The sequence below is a fragment of the Crocuta crocuta genome, unplaced genomic scaffold, assembly GCF_008692635.1.
Source record: "Crocuta crocuta isolate KB4526 unplaced genomic scaffold, BGI_CrCroc_1.0 scaffold197, whole genome shotgun sequence".
NCBI lineage: Eukaryota > Metazoa > Chordata > Mammalia > Carnivora > Hyaenidae > Crocuta > Crocuta crocuta.
Genome location: NW_027532002.1, coordinates 9914216 through 9934615, shown reverse-complemented (window position 1 = coordinate 9934615; position 20400 = coordinate 9914216). Strand labels below are relative to the sequence as shown.

General features: G+C 42.7%; 1 protein-coding gene across 1 annotated transcript in view; it reads left to right on the top strand.

Moving 5' to 3' along the window:
• The window catches only part of NFE2L3 (NFE2 like bZIP transcription factor 3), a 30267-nt gene extending 10462 nt beyond the window's left edge, over nucleotides 1–19805 (top strand). The window contains 3 exon segments of the mRNA XM_077775447.1: nucleotides 13405–13578; nucleotides 17400–17483; nucleotides 18220–19805. Coding sequence (XP_077631573.1) covers nucleotides 13405–13578; nucleotides 17400–17483; nucleotides 18220–19461 — 1500 coding nt within the window. The 3' untranslated portion in view covers nucleotides 19462–19805.
• The last annotated feature ends 595 nt before the right edge of the window (nucleotides 19806–20400 follow it).

Here is a 20400-nt window from a genome sequence, read left to right as displayed (position 1 = left end):
CCCCCCAACTGCTGAACCCAGCTGGAAGCCAGCCAGTCTGCTCAAAGCCCAGAGTTTGCAGGGGACAGCTTCTGTGGGCACACACTGATCTGGGGGGACAAACGAGAACCGGTAAAGTGGCCACGAGCCGGCCATGAAGGACAAATGCCTGCAGCCACATCCTGGTTCTGTCACTTAAAAGCTGTGTGACTGAAAGCAAGTTGGTTACCCTCTCTGGGCCTTAGCTTCTCTGTAACAGGAGATAACAAGAGTACCCACCTCTGAGCAACTTAAATGAGATCAGGTATGTGGTGCCTGGCCCACAGCGAGTGCTCAATAAATGTGAACTATTATTATCATAAACTGCTATTAAAAACCACCCAGGCCAAATAGAACACAGCCTCTCTTGATCTGGCCCCTCCATTCTCTCTAGACCTGATGACTCCAGCTTGCCTCCAGCCTAGAGATGGGCCTCAGAATTCTTTGGCCTTCACCCCTCTCCCTCTGATGTCATCCTTCTCATAGGCACCACACTGTTCTTTGTCTTTGAAGGTCCATCCAACCCTAAAGGTCAAAGCAGGTCTCAGTCGTTCCTCCCCCGGAAGCATAAATGAAAGGCCCAGCGAAGCCAGCTGCAGCTGTTCACAAAGGCCTTTTTCAGGGTCAGGCTCTGCATCTCAGTATTGAGGTCCTAATACATTATAGTAAGTACGGGCTTGGGATCACGCGGCCAGTTATTAGGAATTTCAGGGACTGAGAAAGAAGAGAAAAGCCCAGCTCTGCTCCTCTCTTCCCTTTCCCACTGCCTGCACTGACTCAGAAAATCTGCACGCAAGGCTCTGCAGCTTAACACTGGTGGCAGAGGGGGGCTCCTCAGTGGTTTAGTCAGTTAAGCGTCCGACTTCGGCCCCCTGTCATAATCTCACAGTCCGTGGGTTCGAGCCCCATATCGGGCTCTGTGCTGACAGCTCGGAGCCTGGAGCCTGCTTCAGATTCTGTGTCTCCCTCTCTCTCTTGACCCTCCCATTTTCTCTCTCTCTCTCAATATAAAAAAAAATTTAGAAAGAAAACATGGGTGGCAGGTAAATTACAGCTGGAAGACAGGTATCGTAAGTTTACAGCCCATCAGGAAAGAAAAAAACCCAAAGACTAGGATAAGTGTGAAAAAAGAAAACCCAGAAGCCATGGCATTTTAGAAACAGGAGGACTGTTAGCTTAGAGGCCCAGGTGACATGGTTGTGGACCCAGGGGGAGGAAGAGAAGAGCCATCTCCTGGCAGAGGACTGTGGTGGGGAGGACCTTTCTGGCAGGCGCCGGTTTGGTCCGAGTCGTTGGACTTGGAGCTGTGATGAAGTACTCCAGCTCACAAGTTTACGATGGCTTCCTAAGGCAAGCGTGGAAACCTTCTTTTTTCTTTCTTTTTTTTTAATCCCAGCCCCACAAGAGTAAAAATCACCTGCACACAAATAAAAAGTAACTTAATGACGGGTTTGACGTACCCACTCTTTAAATGAAGAGCACGGACCATAAATCTCCAGTACCTACAATAGTACTCATAAAACACATATGCTCTGTGTCTCAGCGCCATGTCACTGAGTTGAGAAAAACAGGAAGAGAAGAGAGCAAAGATCATAATTACTGGGACCAGGGTCTGGTACTGCTTTCTCTTGACATTCTGATGGAGTTGCCAGTAGTTAGTCATCAGTGGCAACTCTTGAGAATGAAAAAGCTGTAGAAAGGAGTAGGGATTAGTGTAACATCTTAAATGTACAAAGTGCTTTTTCTCAGCTAACTCCTTAAAATGTGAGTTAGTATATATCCTTCCATTTCACAGACAAGGAAACTGAGGGTCATGGTGGCCCAAGGTCACACAGCTGATAGGAGTGGGATGAGCCTTTTTTACTCGGCCATTTTTGGATCCGAGCCCTCCATCAGGCTTTTGAGGTGCCTCGTAGGCTGTGCAAATTAGGACACGTGCTGTAGGCCTTTTTACTTTCTAAATAGAAATGTTATATCGAACCCTCTACCCCTCCCTGCCTTGAGATCCCACCAGGATAAAATTGCTAACTGTGCTGCCACAAATTGGGACCTCTGGGGAGGGGACTCCGAGACCAAGTTCAGTGTGCAGGATGATGATAAGGGAGTGACTCTGGGCCCTACAACTAGGGAAGGGAGGACAAGAAAGCGCGGCAAGCAGAGGTCAAGATTCTTTATTCGTCCCTGCTCAGTCGTGGGCTGTGGGCGCCCAGGGAAGGGTGTGACCCTAGGGGAAGGGGCTGTCAGCCGTCGGGGCGTTCTTAAAGGCACAGCTGGACACTGTCTGCCCACCAGCCCTTTTTTGAGAGCAGTCTGGGTTATACAACCCCATGTGTATCACCCCGACCCCGGGGAAGATTCTTCTCATTCATCACTTCTCATAACACGTTTCCGTTCACTTTATTATAATAGCTCGCAGCAAATGATGGCTGAATGTATACGTGAATGAGCAGCTAAGAAAATACTGAGCACCTAAGGCAGTGCGTGTTCAAGTGTCTCTCTTCGCCAGGTCTTTGGAATTATATTTGCCATCAACATTCTTGATAGTTAGCCGTCTCCTCCGTCCCTGGCGGCCTCACAGATAGGGTGGCCATTTGGGACAGTCTTGGTGCCTGTTGTCCAGCTTAATTGTTAGTAGCACCCTCTTACCCTTTCAAAAAATGGACTGGTTTGGGTGATAAATTGTATAGCCACTTACTGATAGACCCTCGGAGGGGCAGAACTGGAAAGGGTCCTCTCGGGAGATGAGGTGGGTACTCAGCACTGAAATGAAGCGCCCCAGGTCTCACCACCTGCCTCTCCTGCCTCCCTCTGTGGCCAGAGAGGAAGAGAAAGTACCTGCAGGAAGCACAGCTCAGATTCCGGCTCCGACCGTGACCTTTCCTGCTATGGCTCACCTGGCTAGCTCCAAACGCCTCCATCCTTACTCGGAGTACTTGGGAATCCTTTCACACATAGACTCTGCCGCCAACTTGGATCTAGAGCCCTGCCTCGACTGTCTTCCTGTCACCACTTGCTTCATGGGGACATTGAAAGCTCCATGATTATTGCTGCTAATGAGCTGCATTTTTAACCTTTTAGGTAGCAAGATATTTTTTAAATGTTTGTTTATTTTGAGAGAGAGAGAGAAAGTGAGAATGCAAGCAGGGGAGGAGCAGAGAGAGAGAATCCCAAGCAGGCTCTGTGCTCTGAGCACAGAGCTTGAGGTGGGCCTCGATCTCCTGAACCACGGGATCATGACCTGAGCTGAAATCCAGAATCGGATGCTTAACCGACCAAGCCACTCAGGCGCCCCACCGTTTAATTAGCAAAATATTAAGAAAGAAATCCAGAGTAAGTGGGGGGTGTGGAAGTGGGTACATTCAAATACCTCTGATGATGATGTAAATCAGCCCTTTTTGGAGGGTTGGTTGGCATACCCCACGAAGGAAGCTGCAGACGTCATCAGCATGATTTCTTTAAAAACTTAAAAAATATAGGGGTGCCCCCCTGCTTGGGATTTTCTCTCTTCCTCTCTTGCTCTCTCTCAAAATAAGTAAAGTTTAAAAAACGTAAAAGAATATAAACTGTGGGCAAAATTCAAGAATTCTTTTCAACTTCCCAACAGGGAATTCTGTTACATAAAGCTTCCTAATTCTTTTTTCAAAACCAGCACAGCAGTGATACCAAGACCCCAAAAAATACATCAGAGAAATCTAAGAATCACTCTTCTGCACGTTCATGCAGAGTATTGAATAAAATATTAGCAAGGGATACAAAAAATGTAGATGCAAAAAGCATTTTTTTCAATGTATATATTAATTATCCATTGTCGCATAACAAATTGTCCCAGATTTAATGGCTTACCACAGCAGAGATTCACTATCCCACAGTATCTATGGGTTAGAAGTTCTGGAGCCGCTTGGCTGGGTGGTTCACATTCAGGATCTCATGAGGTCATAATCAGGGTGTTGGCTGGGTTGTACTTATAACGTGGAGGCTTGATTGAAGCTGGACGATACACTTCCGAGATGGGTCCGTCGTGGCTGTGGCAAGAAGCCTCAGTTCTTTGCCAGGTAGGGCTTGCCATAGAGAGCGGGCAAGGAAAAGCCAGTGCCTTCACCATCACTTCCCCCGTACTTGTTAGAAGCAGTTCACTAGGTGTGGCCCCCATTCAAGCAGAAGGGAATTAAGCTCTACCTCTTGGAGGAAAGAGTGTCCAATGATTTATGGGTATAATTTTTAAATCCCTTAATTTTTTAAAATTAATAATTTATTTTTTAATTTACATCCAAGTTAGCACAGAGTGCAATAGTGATTTCAGGAGTAGATTCCTTAATGCCCCTCACCCATTTAGCCCATCTCCCCTCCCACAGCCCCTCCAGCAACCCTCTGTTTGTTCTCCATATTTAAGAGTCTCTTATGTTTTGTCCCCCTCTGTTTTTATTTTATTTTTGCATCTCTTCCCTTTATGTTCATCTGTTCAGAGTCTTAAAATCCTCATATGAGTGAAGTTATATGATATTTGTGTTTCTCCAACTGATTTTACTTAGCATGATACCCTCTAGTTTCATCCACGTAGTTGCAAATGGCAAGATTTTATCCTTTTTGATTGCTGAGTAATACTCCAGTGTGTGTGTGTGTGTGTGTGTGTGTGTGTGTGTGTGTGTGTGTGTGTACCACATCTTCTTTATCCATTCATCCATCGATAGACATTTGGGGTCTTTCCATACTTTGGCTATTGTCGATAGTGCTGCTATTATAAACATTGGGGTACATGTGCTCCTTCGAAACAGCACACCTGTATCCCCTGGATAAATACCTAGAAGTGCAGTTGCTGGGTCATAGGGTAGTTCTGTTTTTCCGACCTGGGCAGGTTCACCGCTCCTTAGGCAACCTGGTTGGTCTCCCACTCCCGGGAAGTCACCATATTGATGCTGAACTTAGTGCGGACACCCGATTGGCATAGTGCACTACAGCCCAGAACTCCTCGTCTCAAGCGATCCTCCTGCCTCAGCCTCCCAAACAGCTGGGACTACAGGCGCGTGCCACCGTGCCTGGCGGGTAGTTCTATTTTTAATTTTTTGAGGAACCTCCATACTGTCTTCCAGAGTGGCTGCACCAGTTTGCATTCCCACCAGCAGTGCAAAAGGGTTCCTCTTTCTCCACATCTGCACCAACATCTGTTGTTGCCTGAGTTGTTAATGTAGCCACTCTGACAGGTGTGAGGTGGTATCTCATTGTGATTTTGATTTGTATTTCCCTTATGATGAGGGACGTTGAGCATCGTTTCATGTGTCTGTTGGCCATCTGGATGTCTTCTTTGGAGAAGTGTCTGTTCATGTTTTTTGCCCATTTCTTCACTAGATTATTTGTTTTTTTGGGTTTTGAGTTTGATAAGTTCTCTACAGATTTTGGGTACTAGCCCTTTACCCGATATGTCATTTGCAAATATCTTCTCCTGTTCTGTTGGTTGCCTTTTACTTTTGTTGACTGTTTCCTTCGCCGTGCAGCAGCTTTTTATTTTGTTGAGGTCCCAATAGTTCATTTTTGCTTTGGTTTCCCTTGCCTCCGGAGACTTGTTGAACAAGAAGTTGCTGCAACCAAGGTCAAAGAGGTTTTTGCCTGCTTTCTCAAGGATTTTGATGGCTTCGTCTCTTATGTTTAGGTCTTTCATCCATTTTGAGTTTATTTTTGTGTGTGGTGTAAGAAAGTGGTTCAGGTTCGTTTGCCCGCATGTTACTGTCCAGGTTTCCCAGAACCATTTGCTGAAGAGACTGTCTTTATTCCATTGGATATTCTTTCCTGCTTTATCAAAGATTAGTTGGCCTTTAAATCCCTTTAATACTCAATATCCATTTCTACTTTTTTTTTTTAATGTTTTATTTATTTCTAGGAAAGAGAGAGAGAGACAGCGTGAGCAGGGGAGGGTCAGAGAGAGAGGGAGTGACAGACTCTGAAACAGGCTCCAGGCTCTGAGCTGGCGGTCAGCACAGAGTCCGATGCGGGGCCCGAACCCACGAACCGCGAGATCATGACCTAAGTGAAAGTCGGATGCTTAACCGACTAAGCCACCCAGGCACCCCTCCATTTCTACTTTTTAAAAAATACCCTTCAGGGATGCCTGGGTGGCTCAGTTGGTTGAGCATCCAACTTTGGCTCAGGTCATGATCTCACGGTTCATGTGTTCGAGCCTCACGTGGGGCTCTGTGCTGACAGCTAGCTCAGAGCCTGGAACCTGTCTTCGAATTCTGTGTGTGTGTCTCTCTCTCTGACCCTTCCCTGCTCATGCTATCTCTGTCTCTCAGAAATAAATAAAACATTTTAAAAATTTTTTAAAAATACCCTTCAAAAATAAGGATAGATCTTCCCACCACTAAATCCTTAAGTATGTTCTTGTATCTACTTACTCCTTCAGATCTTGAAATAAAGGCTCTAATTTTACTTCTTTCTGAATCAGCCCCACCCCACCACTTGTACTTCTGTAGTCCGTCCTCTCTTGCCTTCGGTGGGACCTTGCTTTATTTACTGTTACCCTCCCTCCTAAACCATTCCCTTACAAAGTTACTATGGTTTCTATCATCTCTAAAACCAAACAAAACACTGCTCCATCCATTTCTCCACTCATTTCATAGCCAACATTCCTGAAGAATTGTCTGGATGCCGTTTCTAATTTGTCAGCTCCCATTTACTCTTCTATACAGTATCACTGGTTTCGACCCTAAATTGATTTATTTAGATTTATTTATTTATTGAGAGAGACAGAGAAACAGAGAGAGACAGAGAATCTCAAGCAGGCTCCACGTTGTCAACACAGAGCCCAACTCAGGGCTCAAACTCAACGAACCGTGAGCTCATGACCTGAGCCAAAATTAAGAGTCAGATGCTGAGCCACCCAGGCATCCATCCGCTAAACTGATTTTTCGAAGGCCGCTAACAACTTTCTTATTGCTAAGTCCACTAAAGACTTTTCCTTCCTTACCTTGTGCAGCTCGCAAGCAGCATTCAACACCATCAACCACTCCATTCTTCTTGAAGCACTTTCAGATTCTGAGGCATTGCTGTCCTTCGGGCACCCTACATCTCGCTTCCTGTCCTGCTCAGCATCTCTGCTGGCTCCTCTGCTTGACCTCGGGATGTTGCAGTTCCTCTGGACCCAGAGCCTAACCCCTTCCTCTTGCTGGAATCTCGCTAGTTCCCGTAGGGTTTTGTCATCGCTGCTGGTGTGGATGTGTTCCCAGTTCTGTAACTCCAGTTCAAACCTTCGCTCTAAATTCCAGATTCTCATCTCCCCTTTGTAATGAGGCATTTCTACCTGACTTTTCATGTCTCAAATTTAAACATGTCCAAATTTAACAAGAACTCACTGTTTCCGCAGCTCTTTCCATAACTGTCCACCAAGTTTTTCAAGCCAGAAATCTAGGAGTTATTCTTTTTTTTTTTTTTAATGTTTATTTCTGAGAGCAAGAGAGTGCACATGAGCTGAGGAAGAACAGAAAGATCTGAAGTGGGTTTCACGGTGACAGCAGTGAGCCCGATGCTCACTCCCAAACCTTGAGATCATGACCTGAGCTGAAGTCGAATGCTTAACCCAGGCGCCCCTAGGGGTCATTCTTAATTCTTCTCTTTTCTTGATCTTCCCTTTCTAGTCCATCAACAAGTCCTGCAAATTCTCTCTGCACAATATGGCATGGATTGTTTTTCTCTCTCTTCACCACCACCTTCTTCCAGATTGTCATCCACTTTCCCTTAAATTATTGCGGAAACCTCTCCCCTGGTCTCCCCACTTCTGCTCTTGTGCTTCTGTAGAGACTGGATGGGAGGATGGGAGTAGCCCCAGCATCTAGTACAGTGTTCGGCACTCCATATGTATTGATTGAATGAATGGCTAAAAAAAAATGATTGCTGAGTCTCAAATAAAAATCCATATGTTATCCTCACTGGTGAGTCATTAAAAGCATTCCCATTAGGGGTGCCCATCTGACTCTTGATCTCCGCTCATGTCTTGATCTCAGGGTTGTGAGTTCAAGCCCCAAAAATTGGGCTCCATGCTGGGCATGAAGCCCACTTAAAAAAAAAAAAAAAGCATTCCTATTAAAGTCATGAGCAGGATGAGAATGTCAGGTATGGTGGGCTGATTTAAATGTGTATTTGATCTCCACCCCCCTTTCTAGCCCAGAGCTCCCCAAACTCTTGGTTTCCTAAAAGTTAAGAGCAACGGGAGCAGCCTTTGTTACGATATTTGGTCTTTTGCCCTTGGTTCTTAAAATAGTTCCAGAGCCATAAAGGTAAAAGGAATGTCTTGTTATTGATCACAAGCCCCTTGCAACCACTCTTGATTTATGTTAATGAGGTGCCTTTTGTAAAGTCCCTGAAAGTGGGGCGCCAAGGTGACCACCCCCTACCCCTCAGACCCCTGGGGAAGCAAGAGCAACTGGAGATTCGGCCGTCACCAGTCGTCAATGATTCAGTCAATCACCGATGATTTAATCTATCGTGCCTACCCAGTGAAGCTTGCATAAAAGCCCTGAGGTATGGCGTTCAGAGACCTTCCGAGTTGGTGGACATGGGGAGTTGCTGGAAGAGTGGCACGCCCTGGGTGTGGAACCTGTGTGCCCCTTCCCGCATACCTTGCTCTGTGTACCTGGTGGTTCCTGACTTACATTCTTTCATAATAAAATGGTCACTTAATAAGTAAAATTTTTTCCTGAGATCTGTGAGCCCCTCTAGCAAATTAATCAAACCCAAGTTGGTGATTGGGGGTGGTTCTGAAGCACCGGTGACAACCAGGACTTGCACTTGGCATCTGAAGGAAGGTGAGTGGGCAGTCTTGTGAGACCTAGCCCTTAACCAGTGGCATCTGGCACTCTCTTCAGTTAGGTAGCATCAGAATTGAGTTAAATTGTAGGACACGCTGCTGTGTTGCAGAATTGCTTGATGTATGGAAGCACACATCAAGTGTCACATGAAGTAGTGCTGTAGTTTGTATCAAGAGTAGATACACTGAGTGTGCTTTCCTTGAATCGGCTGTCACCATTATTAAACATACTAGAAGCATAACAAAAGTAATTAGGCAGGAAAATGAAAACATGGGGGCGCCTGGGTGGCTCAGTTGGTTTAGCGTCTGACTTCAGCTCTGGTCATGATCTCTCGGTTCATGGGTTCAAGCCCCGCATCGGGTTCTGTGCCGACAGCTCAGCGCCTGGAGCTTGTTTCAGATTCTGTGTCTCCCTCTCTCTCTGCCCCTCCCTTGCTCGCACTCTCTCTCTGTCTCAAAAATAAACATTAAAAAAATTTTTTTAATTAAAGAAAATGAAAATATGAAATTTAAATATTGGAAAGGATGGAGTGAAAATAATAAAGCAATTGATATGGCTACTGTATACTTCAGGAGGAAAATACACACTAACAGAAGAATTAACGGAAGAATAATTCTGGGTCAACTCTTTGCTGTTGCATTGACCAAAGTGATTTTGCCATGTATGGATTTTTAGGGTAACTCTTTAGTGAGATACAATCTCAGACTTTAAAAAAGTCACAAGAATCGCACATATCCTTTACTCAGATTTACCTGTTGTTTGCACTTTGCCCCATTTGACTTCTCTGTTTTATAACTATTGCTAGCTCTCTCTACAGAATTCTTTTTGTGGTGAAACATTGAAGAGTGAATTGAAGCTGTTTTGTCCCTCCGGACCCAAATGCTTGTGTATATTTATCAAAATCAGAAAATGAATCTAACTCGAAGACCATTATCTAATCTGTCCATATTCACATTTTATCTCTGATCACAGAAATGTCCTGTATAATACTTTTTCCCCCTGGATCAACATCTCACCCAGGGTCACACATTGTATTTAGTTGCCAAGTCTCTGAGGCACCTTTCATCTGGAAAAGTTCCTGTCTTGTATTTCTTTAACTCTAGATTTTGGAAGAGCATCAGTCAGTCATTTTGTAATATGGCCCCAATTTTTATTTGATGTTTCTTCATGACCATGTTGAGATTTAATACCACAGAAGTGGTCATTTATACTTCTCCATATCATATCAGAAAGCATATGATGTCATGTCAGCTTATTTCCGTCTTGTGATGATGGATTCTACCACTTGGCTTAGGTGGTGTCTGCCATGTTTCTCCTGTAGTGTTTTTTCTCTTTGTAATTAAGTAATCTGTGAAGTGATACTTGAGACTATTTAAATACCTTGTTTCTTGTCAAAGTTTTACTCTTTCATTTTAGCATCCATTGATGATTTTCTAACCCTGTATTAGTTGCATTCTACTGTAAGAGGTCCTTTTTCCCCTCATTTACTTGTTTATATTCAAATGGACTTGATTCTTGTATTTAACTCTTTATTTAATGAGTTATTCATTATTATAGGATTTTTTTTTCCTGCTTCTTATAACATGAGTAGTGATCATACAGAATTTCTCTACCTTCAGTTTTTCTCTTCTGGAGGTTTTAGGCAGGCCATTACTACTCTGAGTTTTCCCCACCAAAAAATAAATAAATAAATAAATAAATAAATAAAAAGCCTTCACAGACTAAAGTCGGCTTGGTTTCTTTATGGGCTTCCCGCAGGCCTGTATTTGCTACCTGTTGCATCTCTTTTGTTTGTAGAACTTTAGACTTAACATATTCTTCTGTTTGCAAGTCCACATGTGTCTATACATGTTGTATTAACTCACATACTACAGATTAATGAAAAGAAACCTTGATCATGCAATTTAGAGTTTAGAAGTTCCTAAGCCCAAACAGCAAATTTGTAAGCAAAGTAAGCTGCCTTAGGAATCCAGAATCTTGAATTCGATGATCTTCAGGCTTAACTCTCCCTCAAAATAGACATTTCAAAAAATGGCAAGAGCCATTAAAAGGATCATGACCGATCACCTTTTCCTTTGTTCCTCAAATTTAGATAGGACTCAGCATTGTAATTGCAGGAAAGAGCAAGCCAGTAACAGTTCACCAACTGGAAGTGGATCCCTACCAAGCTCTTCAGATTCTGTGTCTAGGAATTCATCCATCCAACAAAATATCTACTAAGGGTCTGCCATGTGGCAGGCTCTGAGGTAGGCAGTGGGCATGCAGAAACCAAAACCAACCTCTGCCCTCAAGAAATTAGCATTCTGGTGAGATAGATGGCAAGTAAATGTGGGAATGTATCCACTGGTACTAAATGCTATGAAAAAAATCATAAAGCAAGGGAAATTGATATTGATGGGAGAGGAAAGGTGCTATATGCATATATACACGTGTATATATACATATGTGTATATACACACAAAGTATGTATGTATGTATGTATGTATGTATATAATAGAGACCTGAACTTCAAAGCCATGTTTGGGAAGTGGGGGAGGGAGCAGAGGGATATCCCTACAAGCAGAAGGAACAGCAAACACAAGCTAGCAAATGGGAAGGTACCCAGTGGGCCTGAGACTGGGCCTCAGGGTACTGCCTTGTTTAGAGATGGTGAAGATGAAGACTCAGCCAAAGAGAAGTAGTTGGTGTGGAATAGAGAAGCTACTTGGATTCCAGGTGAAGAACTTGTTTCCAGGAGGAAGTATTGATGTTTCCAGGAGAAAATGTTGATGGGGTCTGGTAAGGAGAGCGTGGAGAACTGACTGGGGGAGACTCAAAAGGTCAGAGCTCAGTCCATTGAACAGAGAAGCCAGTACACCAAGTGGGCCACTAGCACATCAGCTTCCTAAAATTTTCTTCTCATTTTGATTTCTCTCCTTGCTTCTGGCATGTGTAGATCTTACATTCCTTTGACCTTCATGTGTTTTTATTTGCTTGTTTTTTAAAATTAGCATTTCTGTGCATTAGAGTATGGGAGTGGTGCTGCCGTCTTTGAGTTAGACCAGTGTACTATGCCTGCTGAAAGAGAAAAATTAAAAACCGATCCTTTGATGGGGCGCCTGGGTGGCTCAGTCCATTGTGTCCTGTTGTTGATCTTGCCTCAGGTCATGATCTCCCAGCTCAGTAGATCAAGCCCCGAGAATTGAGCCCATCGAGCTGCCAAGAGCCAGAAGCCTGCTTGGGATCCTCTCCGGTCTCTCCCCATCTCTCTCAAATACACTTTAAAAATAGGAGTGCCTGGGTGGCTCAGTTGGTTAAGTGTCTCACTCTTGATTTTTGCTGAGGTCATGGACAATCTGTTTCATGGGCTCAAGCCCCACTTTGCCTCTGTGCTGATAGCAGTGAATCTGCTCGAGATTCTCTTGCCCTCCCTCTCTGGTGCTTCCCTGTTTGCACTTTCTCAAAAAGAAAGTTTTTTAAGACTGGATCCTTTGAAAGAGTTTGAAAAGCTTTGATGTAATGTTAGAAGAGGGGAAATTGTAAGCTTTTAACATAATGAAAAGTATCAGTACACAGTGTTAATGGTTAACTCTTCGGTCTCCAGTTAAATTGAAAAGTAGGACTCATGTGAATAAGCAAGCGTAGTTGAAGATATCTATGGAGGGGTGCCTGGGTGGCTTTAGCTCGGGTCTTGATCTCACAGTTCATGGGTTCAAGTCCTGAGTCAAGCAGGCTCTGTGCTGACAGTTCAGAACCAGCCTGGAGATTCAGATTCTGCTTCTCCCTCTCTCTCTCTCTCTGTCCCTCCCTCCCCTGCTCATGTGGTGTCTCTCAAAAATAAAAATTTAAAATATTTAATCTCTGCAAGTTCTACAGAAAGGTAGTAGTGCCTACAGTATTAGTAAGGGCAGATGTTATAATGAACAATGCCAATATCTCACTGAGTTAACATGAAGTATCTATGGAGATGTTAGTCTAAGCTTTGTTGTTAACTTCTAAATTTTTCAAAATAAAAATGTTTACCGATTTTTTTCCAAAAATTCTTAACGTTTATTTTTTTGAGAGAGAGACAGCATGAGCAAGGGAGGGGCAGAGAGAAGTCACTGACTCTGAAACAGGCTCTAGGCTCTGAACCATCAGCACAGAGCCTGATGCAGGGCTTCAACACACGAACTATGAGATCATGACCTGAGCTGAAGCCGGCCGCTCAACTGACTAAGCCACCCAGGAGCCCTGTTTTTTCCCTAATTTTAAAAGAAATGTTTATTGTAGGGCACCTAGGTGGCCCAGTCATTTGAGAGCCACATTCTTGATTTCAGTTCATGAAATCATAAACTGAGGTCATGATCTCACAGTTGGTGGGTTCGAGCCTGGTGTCAGGCTTGCTGCTGACAGTGTGTAGCCTGCTTGGGAGTCTCTCCCACCCTCTGTCACTGCCCCCCCCTCCCCTTCTCAAAATAAACTTAAAAAAATAAATTCTTTGATACTGAAATAATGCAATGCCAAACTTACTTTTTTTTTTTTTAATTATCAGAGTATTATGCAGTTTTAAAGGTTTGACTTATTTGGTGAAATAGATTTATACTTGGCACACTTTTGGCTACTTTCACAGGAAAACGAGGTACTCAGAGAGATACCTCAAGAAGCAGATCACATCTCCCAGAATGAGGAAAATGAGCAAAGACTATCAGCCCAGGAGAAAAAACAGTTTAAGAATGAGAATGCAAGTGAACTTGCAGATAAACCTGACTGGGAGGCAGAAAAGACTACTGAATCTAGAAATGAGGTAAGCATGAATATCCAAGCCTGTTTTGGCTGTAAGGTATATTTTATGGCTTTGACAGTCAGTGTGTCTCAATAATGAATTCTCCATGTAATGCCCCCTAGTATAAGCAAATCAGATATATGAAAAGATGTATTTTTTATGATTGTATAAGTGGTTATTTGATTCACAAAGGAACCAGCCTGTAGAATCAGTTCTCTCATTAAACTCAAGATTGGGGGTAGAGGGTGTGTGTGTGTATATATATATATACACACACACATATATACACACACTTAGACACTCAAGATTGGGGGTAGAGGGTGTGTGTGTGTGTATATACGTATATATATACACGTATATACACACACTTAGACACACCTGTCCAGGAAGTTGCTAGCACGTTTTGGCTTTGCCATAGCCAGGAACAGTGGCCTAGCATGCTAACCTAGCAATCCTCAGCCAACGAACTGCAGAGGCACCCGAGCTGGCTAGGTGTGGGCACTCAGAACTTGAAGGCAGATCACCCCTCAGTACCAGGTGGGTCTTGGGCTCAAATCCTCACTTGGTGTGCTAGTATGCCATGCTGAATTCAGAAGCCCACTTTGTACCTCTAGCCTGGCCCAGTAAGAGCGCCTCTGGCTGTTTTTTAACCATACCCGTTCGCTGTGAGTTTATGTAAAGATGAATCCCAGAGGCCAGCCTCAGGGTGGGTTCTTCCTACAGCCTGTGGCCTCCTTGCAGTGGGACCATACTCGTTTCTGCTCAGCCCTCCTGGGGCTTTCGTCCATGAGCCTGGCAAATACTCCAAAGACAGGCCTGGAGGGGCCTCAGACCCCACAGCACTTTCATTCAGAAGGCGCACCTTTGCGGGTCTTGCTCTGATGGCCCACTCAGCCATGTGTTGCCCCAGACAAGGAGCCATGTTTGTATTTAACATGAAAATTTAAGGAGAATTCTTGCACTTAAAGTATGGAATGTGTCTATTGTGCAAAATCTATACGCAGTTATACAAAAAAATTAACCAAGTCCTTTGAAACCAAATGTCTCAAAATTGCTCTTGATGATTTCTTAAGTGTTGTATACAGGAAAACTGTTGCATGGATTTCAAATGGATTTAAGGCCTTCAAATAGAAGGCATGCATCAGCACAACTGATGCGATTCTGAAGAGAAGGGAGGGGGTCTTATTTTTAGAGGTGAGGGCAGGCTTAAGGGAAACACCACAGAACAGGGAGACTCCCAAGGACAAGCCACAACATGAAGCCACATGAAACCATTATCCCCATCAGGGCAGAAGGGAACCTGGGGAGAAAGAGCTCAGTTGTCTCTAAGGCACAGTTGTCACTCCTTCCATCTCAGATCTTTGTCTCCTGTGGGTCCAGGAGGGGTTAACCCCTCTGTGCCATCTCCAGGGGGCAGTGAAGAGGGAACAAGCAAAAGTTTATAGAAACATAGAAACAGCTTACTAGCCTGAAGGGTCAGTCCATAATTCATTTTAAGCAGAATGGGCTTCATACCCTTCCCTCACTGTTCTAAATATTAAGGCTTTTCTGTTAAGTAAATAACATTTACTAACCATAAAGGATTTTCACAGGAATTCAGATTTGTGGTANCTTTGTCTCCTGTGGGTCCAGGAGGGGTTAACCCCTCTGTGCCATCTCCAGGGGGCAGTGAAGAAGAGGGAACAAGCAAAAGTTTATAGAAACATAGAAACAGCTTACTAGCCTGAAGGGTCAGTCCATAATTCATTTTAAGCAGAATGGGCTTCATACCCTTCCCTCACTGTTCTAAATATTAAGGCTTTTCTGTTAAGTAAATAACATTTACTAACCATAAAGGATTTTCACAGGAATTCAGATTTGTGGTAAGACTCTTTCTCACACACTCGTGACCATCTGCAAATTTTGGTTAGTAGCTAGGCAGGACACAAGGCCCAAGTTTGGGGTCATTAACAGAATAGGACACTCCTAAAATTGCTTAAGAAATGATTTCTTAAGAAATCATCTTAATAGTCACGTTAGCAAAGTCTTCTCCCCACTAAGAATGTGTAATTTAATAGTAAAAAGAAATCTTTTCTACCAATTTAGCCTAAGCGGTCATATAGCATCCATAGAAAGACACAAAGCCTTGTATTTGTTATGTTATGGGCCTTGAAAACAAGGTATTTGGTAGAAAAGGAAACCAAGTATTTTGTATAGACTTTTAAAACACTTCAGTCTAACTGGTCTGAACCCTCAAAAAGGGAAAGCTGTAAGTAAATATTTTTTAGGTGCATAGCAGAACTCAAAAGCAGGAAAAGAAATTCTATAGACATATGCAGTAAAAGAAGGGACTCAAATCCAGAGCTTAAGAGGTAATAAGACCCCAAAGGCTCCCCCAAGGAGGAAATGGATACAAATTTTAGGACCAGAGTTGTTTAGATGGGAAATGCATTCAAGTCCATACCTGGGTGTACCTAAGTTCCCCACCTAGAGCCCAGAATTTATAAAGGCTCTTATGTTCAAGAGATAGGGTCTAGGACAATCCTAGCCACCACCAAGGAGACAGCAAGAAAGCAGACTATCCGTCCTTAGAAATCAGAACCCCAAATGGGCCCCAAGGTTTGATTTGGAGCCTGAGTGCACTACCATTGCTGTCAGGAATACTGAGCCAAGAAAGCAAAGGATACCAAAAATGATCCTTGCAGAAAAAAGTAAAATTAACAGGAAGTTGGTAACAACCCTTGGTGTGTGGGATTCCCACAGAAACCAGTCACAACAGATAAGCTCGCCTTTAAATATAAAAGGGGTACCGGGGAGGCTCAGTTGGTTAAGCACTGGACTCACTGTTCATGGGTCCCAGATCAGGCTCTGCCCTGACAGTACAGGCTACTTGGGAGTCTCTCTCCTTCTCTGCCCCACTCTTCAGTTCTCTCAAAGATAAACATTTTAAAAGATCTTAATTTTTAAACGAGAGACAGCACGAGCAGCGGAGGGTCAGAGAGAGGGAGATACAGAATCCGAAGCAGGCTCCAGGCTCTGAGTGGGGCTCGAACCCACGATCCAGGAGATCACAGTCTGAGGCGAAATCGGCCACCTAACTGACTGAGCCACCCAGGCGCCCCTAAAAATTTTTAAAATAAAAAGCCCCAGGAGAGGGCAAGATGGCGGAGAAGTAAGGAGCTCCGGACTTGCACTCGCGCCCATACATCACATAAAATAAAAAGCCCCAGAAAAGACTAGAAGCATGAAGGTGAAGCAGCATTCAGAGTGTTTATGGCAAAATATTTTAAAAATTAAAACGTTAGGACTCAGATTAAATCCCAAGCAGAGTAAATAAAAAATGAATTAAAAGCATTACAACAGCAATTTTAAAGGGAAAAAAATCTTTTCACAAAATGACAGACCGACAGCAAACCTATCAATAGCAATACATGCCTTAGTGCAGAACATTAAACATGATCTTAACATAAATCATTGTCAAAAATTGAACTGTCAAAGGAGTTACTTGTTATAAACTTGAAGGCAGAGGATGAAGCAGTGAGGAGTGAAGTTGGCAAAAGCATTTGGATTAAGTCTAAATACGTATTTGACTTGTAAAAAATTACATTAAGAATACGAGGCAAAGATTATGTGGAAGGTGGTTAGGGAAAGAATGGGTGAAGTTGAGTTCAAGGTGCTTGTTTAAGGATATTAAAATACTGAGTACTGAAAGAGTCTGCTCTAAAAATTCCAAAAGAGGGAGCAAAATCCAGAATGGAGAGGAGACCTGATTATCCTTTCAAGATTGAGCCCAAAGCCCCATGCAACCTCCTCCTTCAAGCTCTGTAATTTAAATGAATGGTGCACCTTCATTTTTTTCCTAGAGATATCTAAATGGGACAGACACTGCTTTCTCTCTGGAAGACTTATTTCAGTTGCTTTCATCACAGCCTGAAAATTCACTGGAGGTAATTGGAAACTTGACTTTTATCCTTGTAGGAAAATCTGCACTGATCTGTGAGTACATTTAACCTCTTTAAGCTGGATGACAGAGTTTAGAGTAATAGCACAATAGGATCTATTGTGCTTTTATTAAATGCAGATTTAGGATTACTTTTTATAGTAATACTTCAATTTTGGAGAATTAGCTAAATCATGTATGCTGTTCCTCCTTCTAAATGGTCACAAGGGTAAGTGAATCAGAATGGCAGTAAACATCAGACATACCAAGGCATATATTACTTTTCTGGTAGCATTTATGTCTTGATTGTACTATATATATACTAGGATAGTCTACTTTACCTTAAAAAACTATAAAACCCAGCACCCACCAGACTTCACGGTTAACTGTTAATATCCATGATGTCCCAGTGTAGATTTATTACCAACAGCTAGGTTGACTGTTGCATCTAAAAAGCAGCAAATTACAGTTAAGACTATAATTAACATCAAGACTGGCTTTTAGTACTATATAATCAAACGTTCTATTTCCAAGATATTAGAAAAAGCAAATCTTTCCCCAAATATAGCATCATTCATGTTTTTTGAGCTCATATTGCATTTTCATCTGCCTGTATTTAGTAACAGGTTTGTTACAGAGAACTTGACAAAAGGGAGGAAAGAAAAGTGCTAACTTAGGTACTAGAACTGCTATTGATATAGGGTATGTGTGGTATGTTTAAAGTTTTTCTCCCCCCTTTTCAGGGCCTCTCTCTTGGAGACATTCCTCCAGTAAGTATCAATGATGGCATGAATTCAACATATCATAATGTAAATTTTAGCCAGGCTATAAGTCATGATGTGAATCTACATGAGGCCATGTTGCTGTGTCCTGACAATACGTTCAGAAGAAATCCAGTAGCAAGGACTTCACAACCACAAGAACCATCTCTGCACTTAAATTCTCTTATTACCAGTTCTGAACAGACCCTTTCTGGGACTAATGGGACAGGATTTCTTCCCTTTGTTGGCAACCAGATTCCTCATCTAACAAGTGAGGATCTTCTACATGACCTTGATATGAACATATTTGATGAGATAAGTTTAATGTCTTTCGCCACAGAAGGTTTTGATCCAATGGACGTTTCTCAGCTTTTTCAAGAACCAGATTCTGATTCTGGGCTTTCCTTAAATTCAAGCCACAATGGTACCTCTGTCACCAAATCTAATTCCTCCCACTCTATGGGTGAAGGAGGTGCTACAGGTTCCAGTAGCGACGCTGACTCTCTTTCCCACCATGACTTAGAAGGGGCTGTTGGAGGCTACTACCCAGAATCCAGTAAGATTTGTCACATGGATCATAGAAGGGTTTCTGGTTTTCATGGGGATCTTGCATTTCAACACCTATTTCATAACCACACTTACCACTTACAGCCAAGTGGTCTAGAATCCACTCCTGTATCTTTATCACAGTATGGGAAGTCACAGAAAATATGGGGTAAATACCTCAATGACACAGAGAGAAACTTAAGCCGTGATGAGAGGCGTGCTAAGGCTCTGCATATCCCTTTTTCTGTAGATGAAATTGTTCGTATGCCTGTTGAGTCTTTCAACAACATGCTCAGCAGGCACTGTCTGACAGATTTACAAATGTCACTCATCCGTGATATAAGAAGAAGAGGGAAAAATAAAGTTGCTGCTCAGAACTGTCGTAAGCGCAAACTGGACATAATTTTGAATCTCGAAGATGATGTGTGTAATTTGCACGCAAAGAAGGAAATTCTTAAGAGAGAACAAGCGCAGTATAACAAAGCTATCAACATGACGAAACGGAAACTGCATAACCTGTACCATGATATTTTTAGTAGGCTAAGAGATGATGAAGGTAGACCTGTCAATCCAAACCAATACACTCTTCAGTGCAGCCAAGATGGAAGCGTTTTGATTGTACCCAAGGAACTGGTGACCTCAGACCACAAAAAAAACCAGAAGGGAAAAAGAAAGTGAAGAGAATTTGAAACCGGATCTATTAATATACTTCACGCATAGAGTATCAGCAACGGATACACAGTCACAAACCATTAAAACTGCTACAAAGTTTAGCACAAGTGTTCTATCTTAAGTACTGCTACTTGACACTCAGGGCTTCAATTTTGTCAAAGTCCCAACTTTTCATGAAGTCCTACTATGTTATGTGAGATTCTTAAATACTATTTACAAAGAACAGGGTAATGAATACTGTCCAGTCATTTGGTTGCTTTTTTTCAGTAAGCTGATCACTTCAAGGAGCTAACACTGGATGTGTTTATTTTTAAATGTATTTTGTTTTTTATAAAGGACTTGAAATGGAACCTAGCCTTAATGTTTTCATTTAGTTAGCTGCTTTTGCTTGACTTTTATGAAGACAAACTGTTGTAAAAATCTTACTTGAATTTATGAGAAATTAGATAAGCAAACTTACCTTGGATATTCTCCACAATATCCACATACATAGCCAACAGAGCATTTTGTTTTTGAAATTAGCACATATTTATCAGAATCGGGCCAAATTAAAGTCTGTATAGTATACTAGCTGGCCTCTCAAGTCACCACTTCAGCCTAACAGCCACAATCTCTCAACCAACATGCCAAGAACAAATGCAGCTTCAAAATCCTAAATTACATTAGGCTTCAGTGCCTAAAGATTTTAGCATAGAGCAGAGCTATACCTGCATATAGAGAAACAGAGCTACCTGGGCAAGTTGAGGCCAGCTGATAGAAATGGCTGCACATAGAATATGGCTGTCTCCCTGCAAAAGGCTCCCGTGTGAAAACATGAAGTTACACAATTCAAATCCAATGTAGGGGAAGTCCATAGAGTATGGGCTTCATAACCAAAAAAAATCCAGAAATACCAGTCACAGAACTTCTCACCAATCCTATAGATTTTAAGAGCAGATGTTAAGT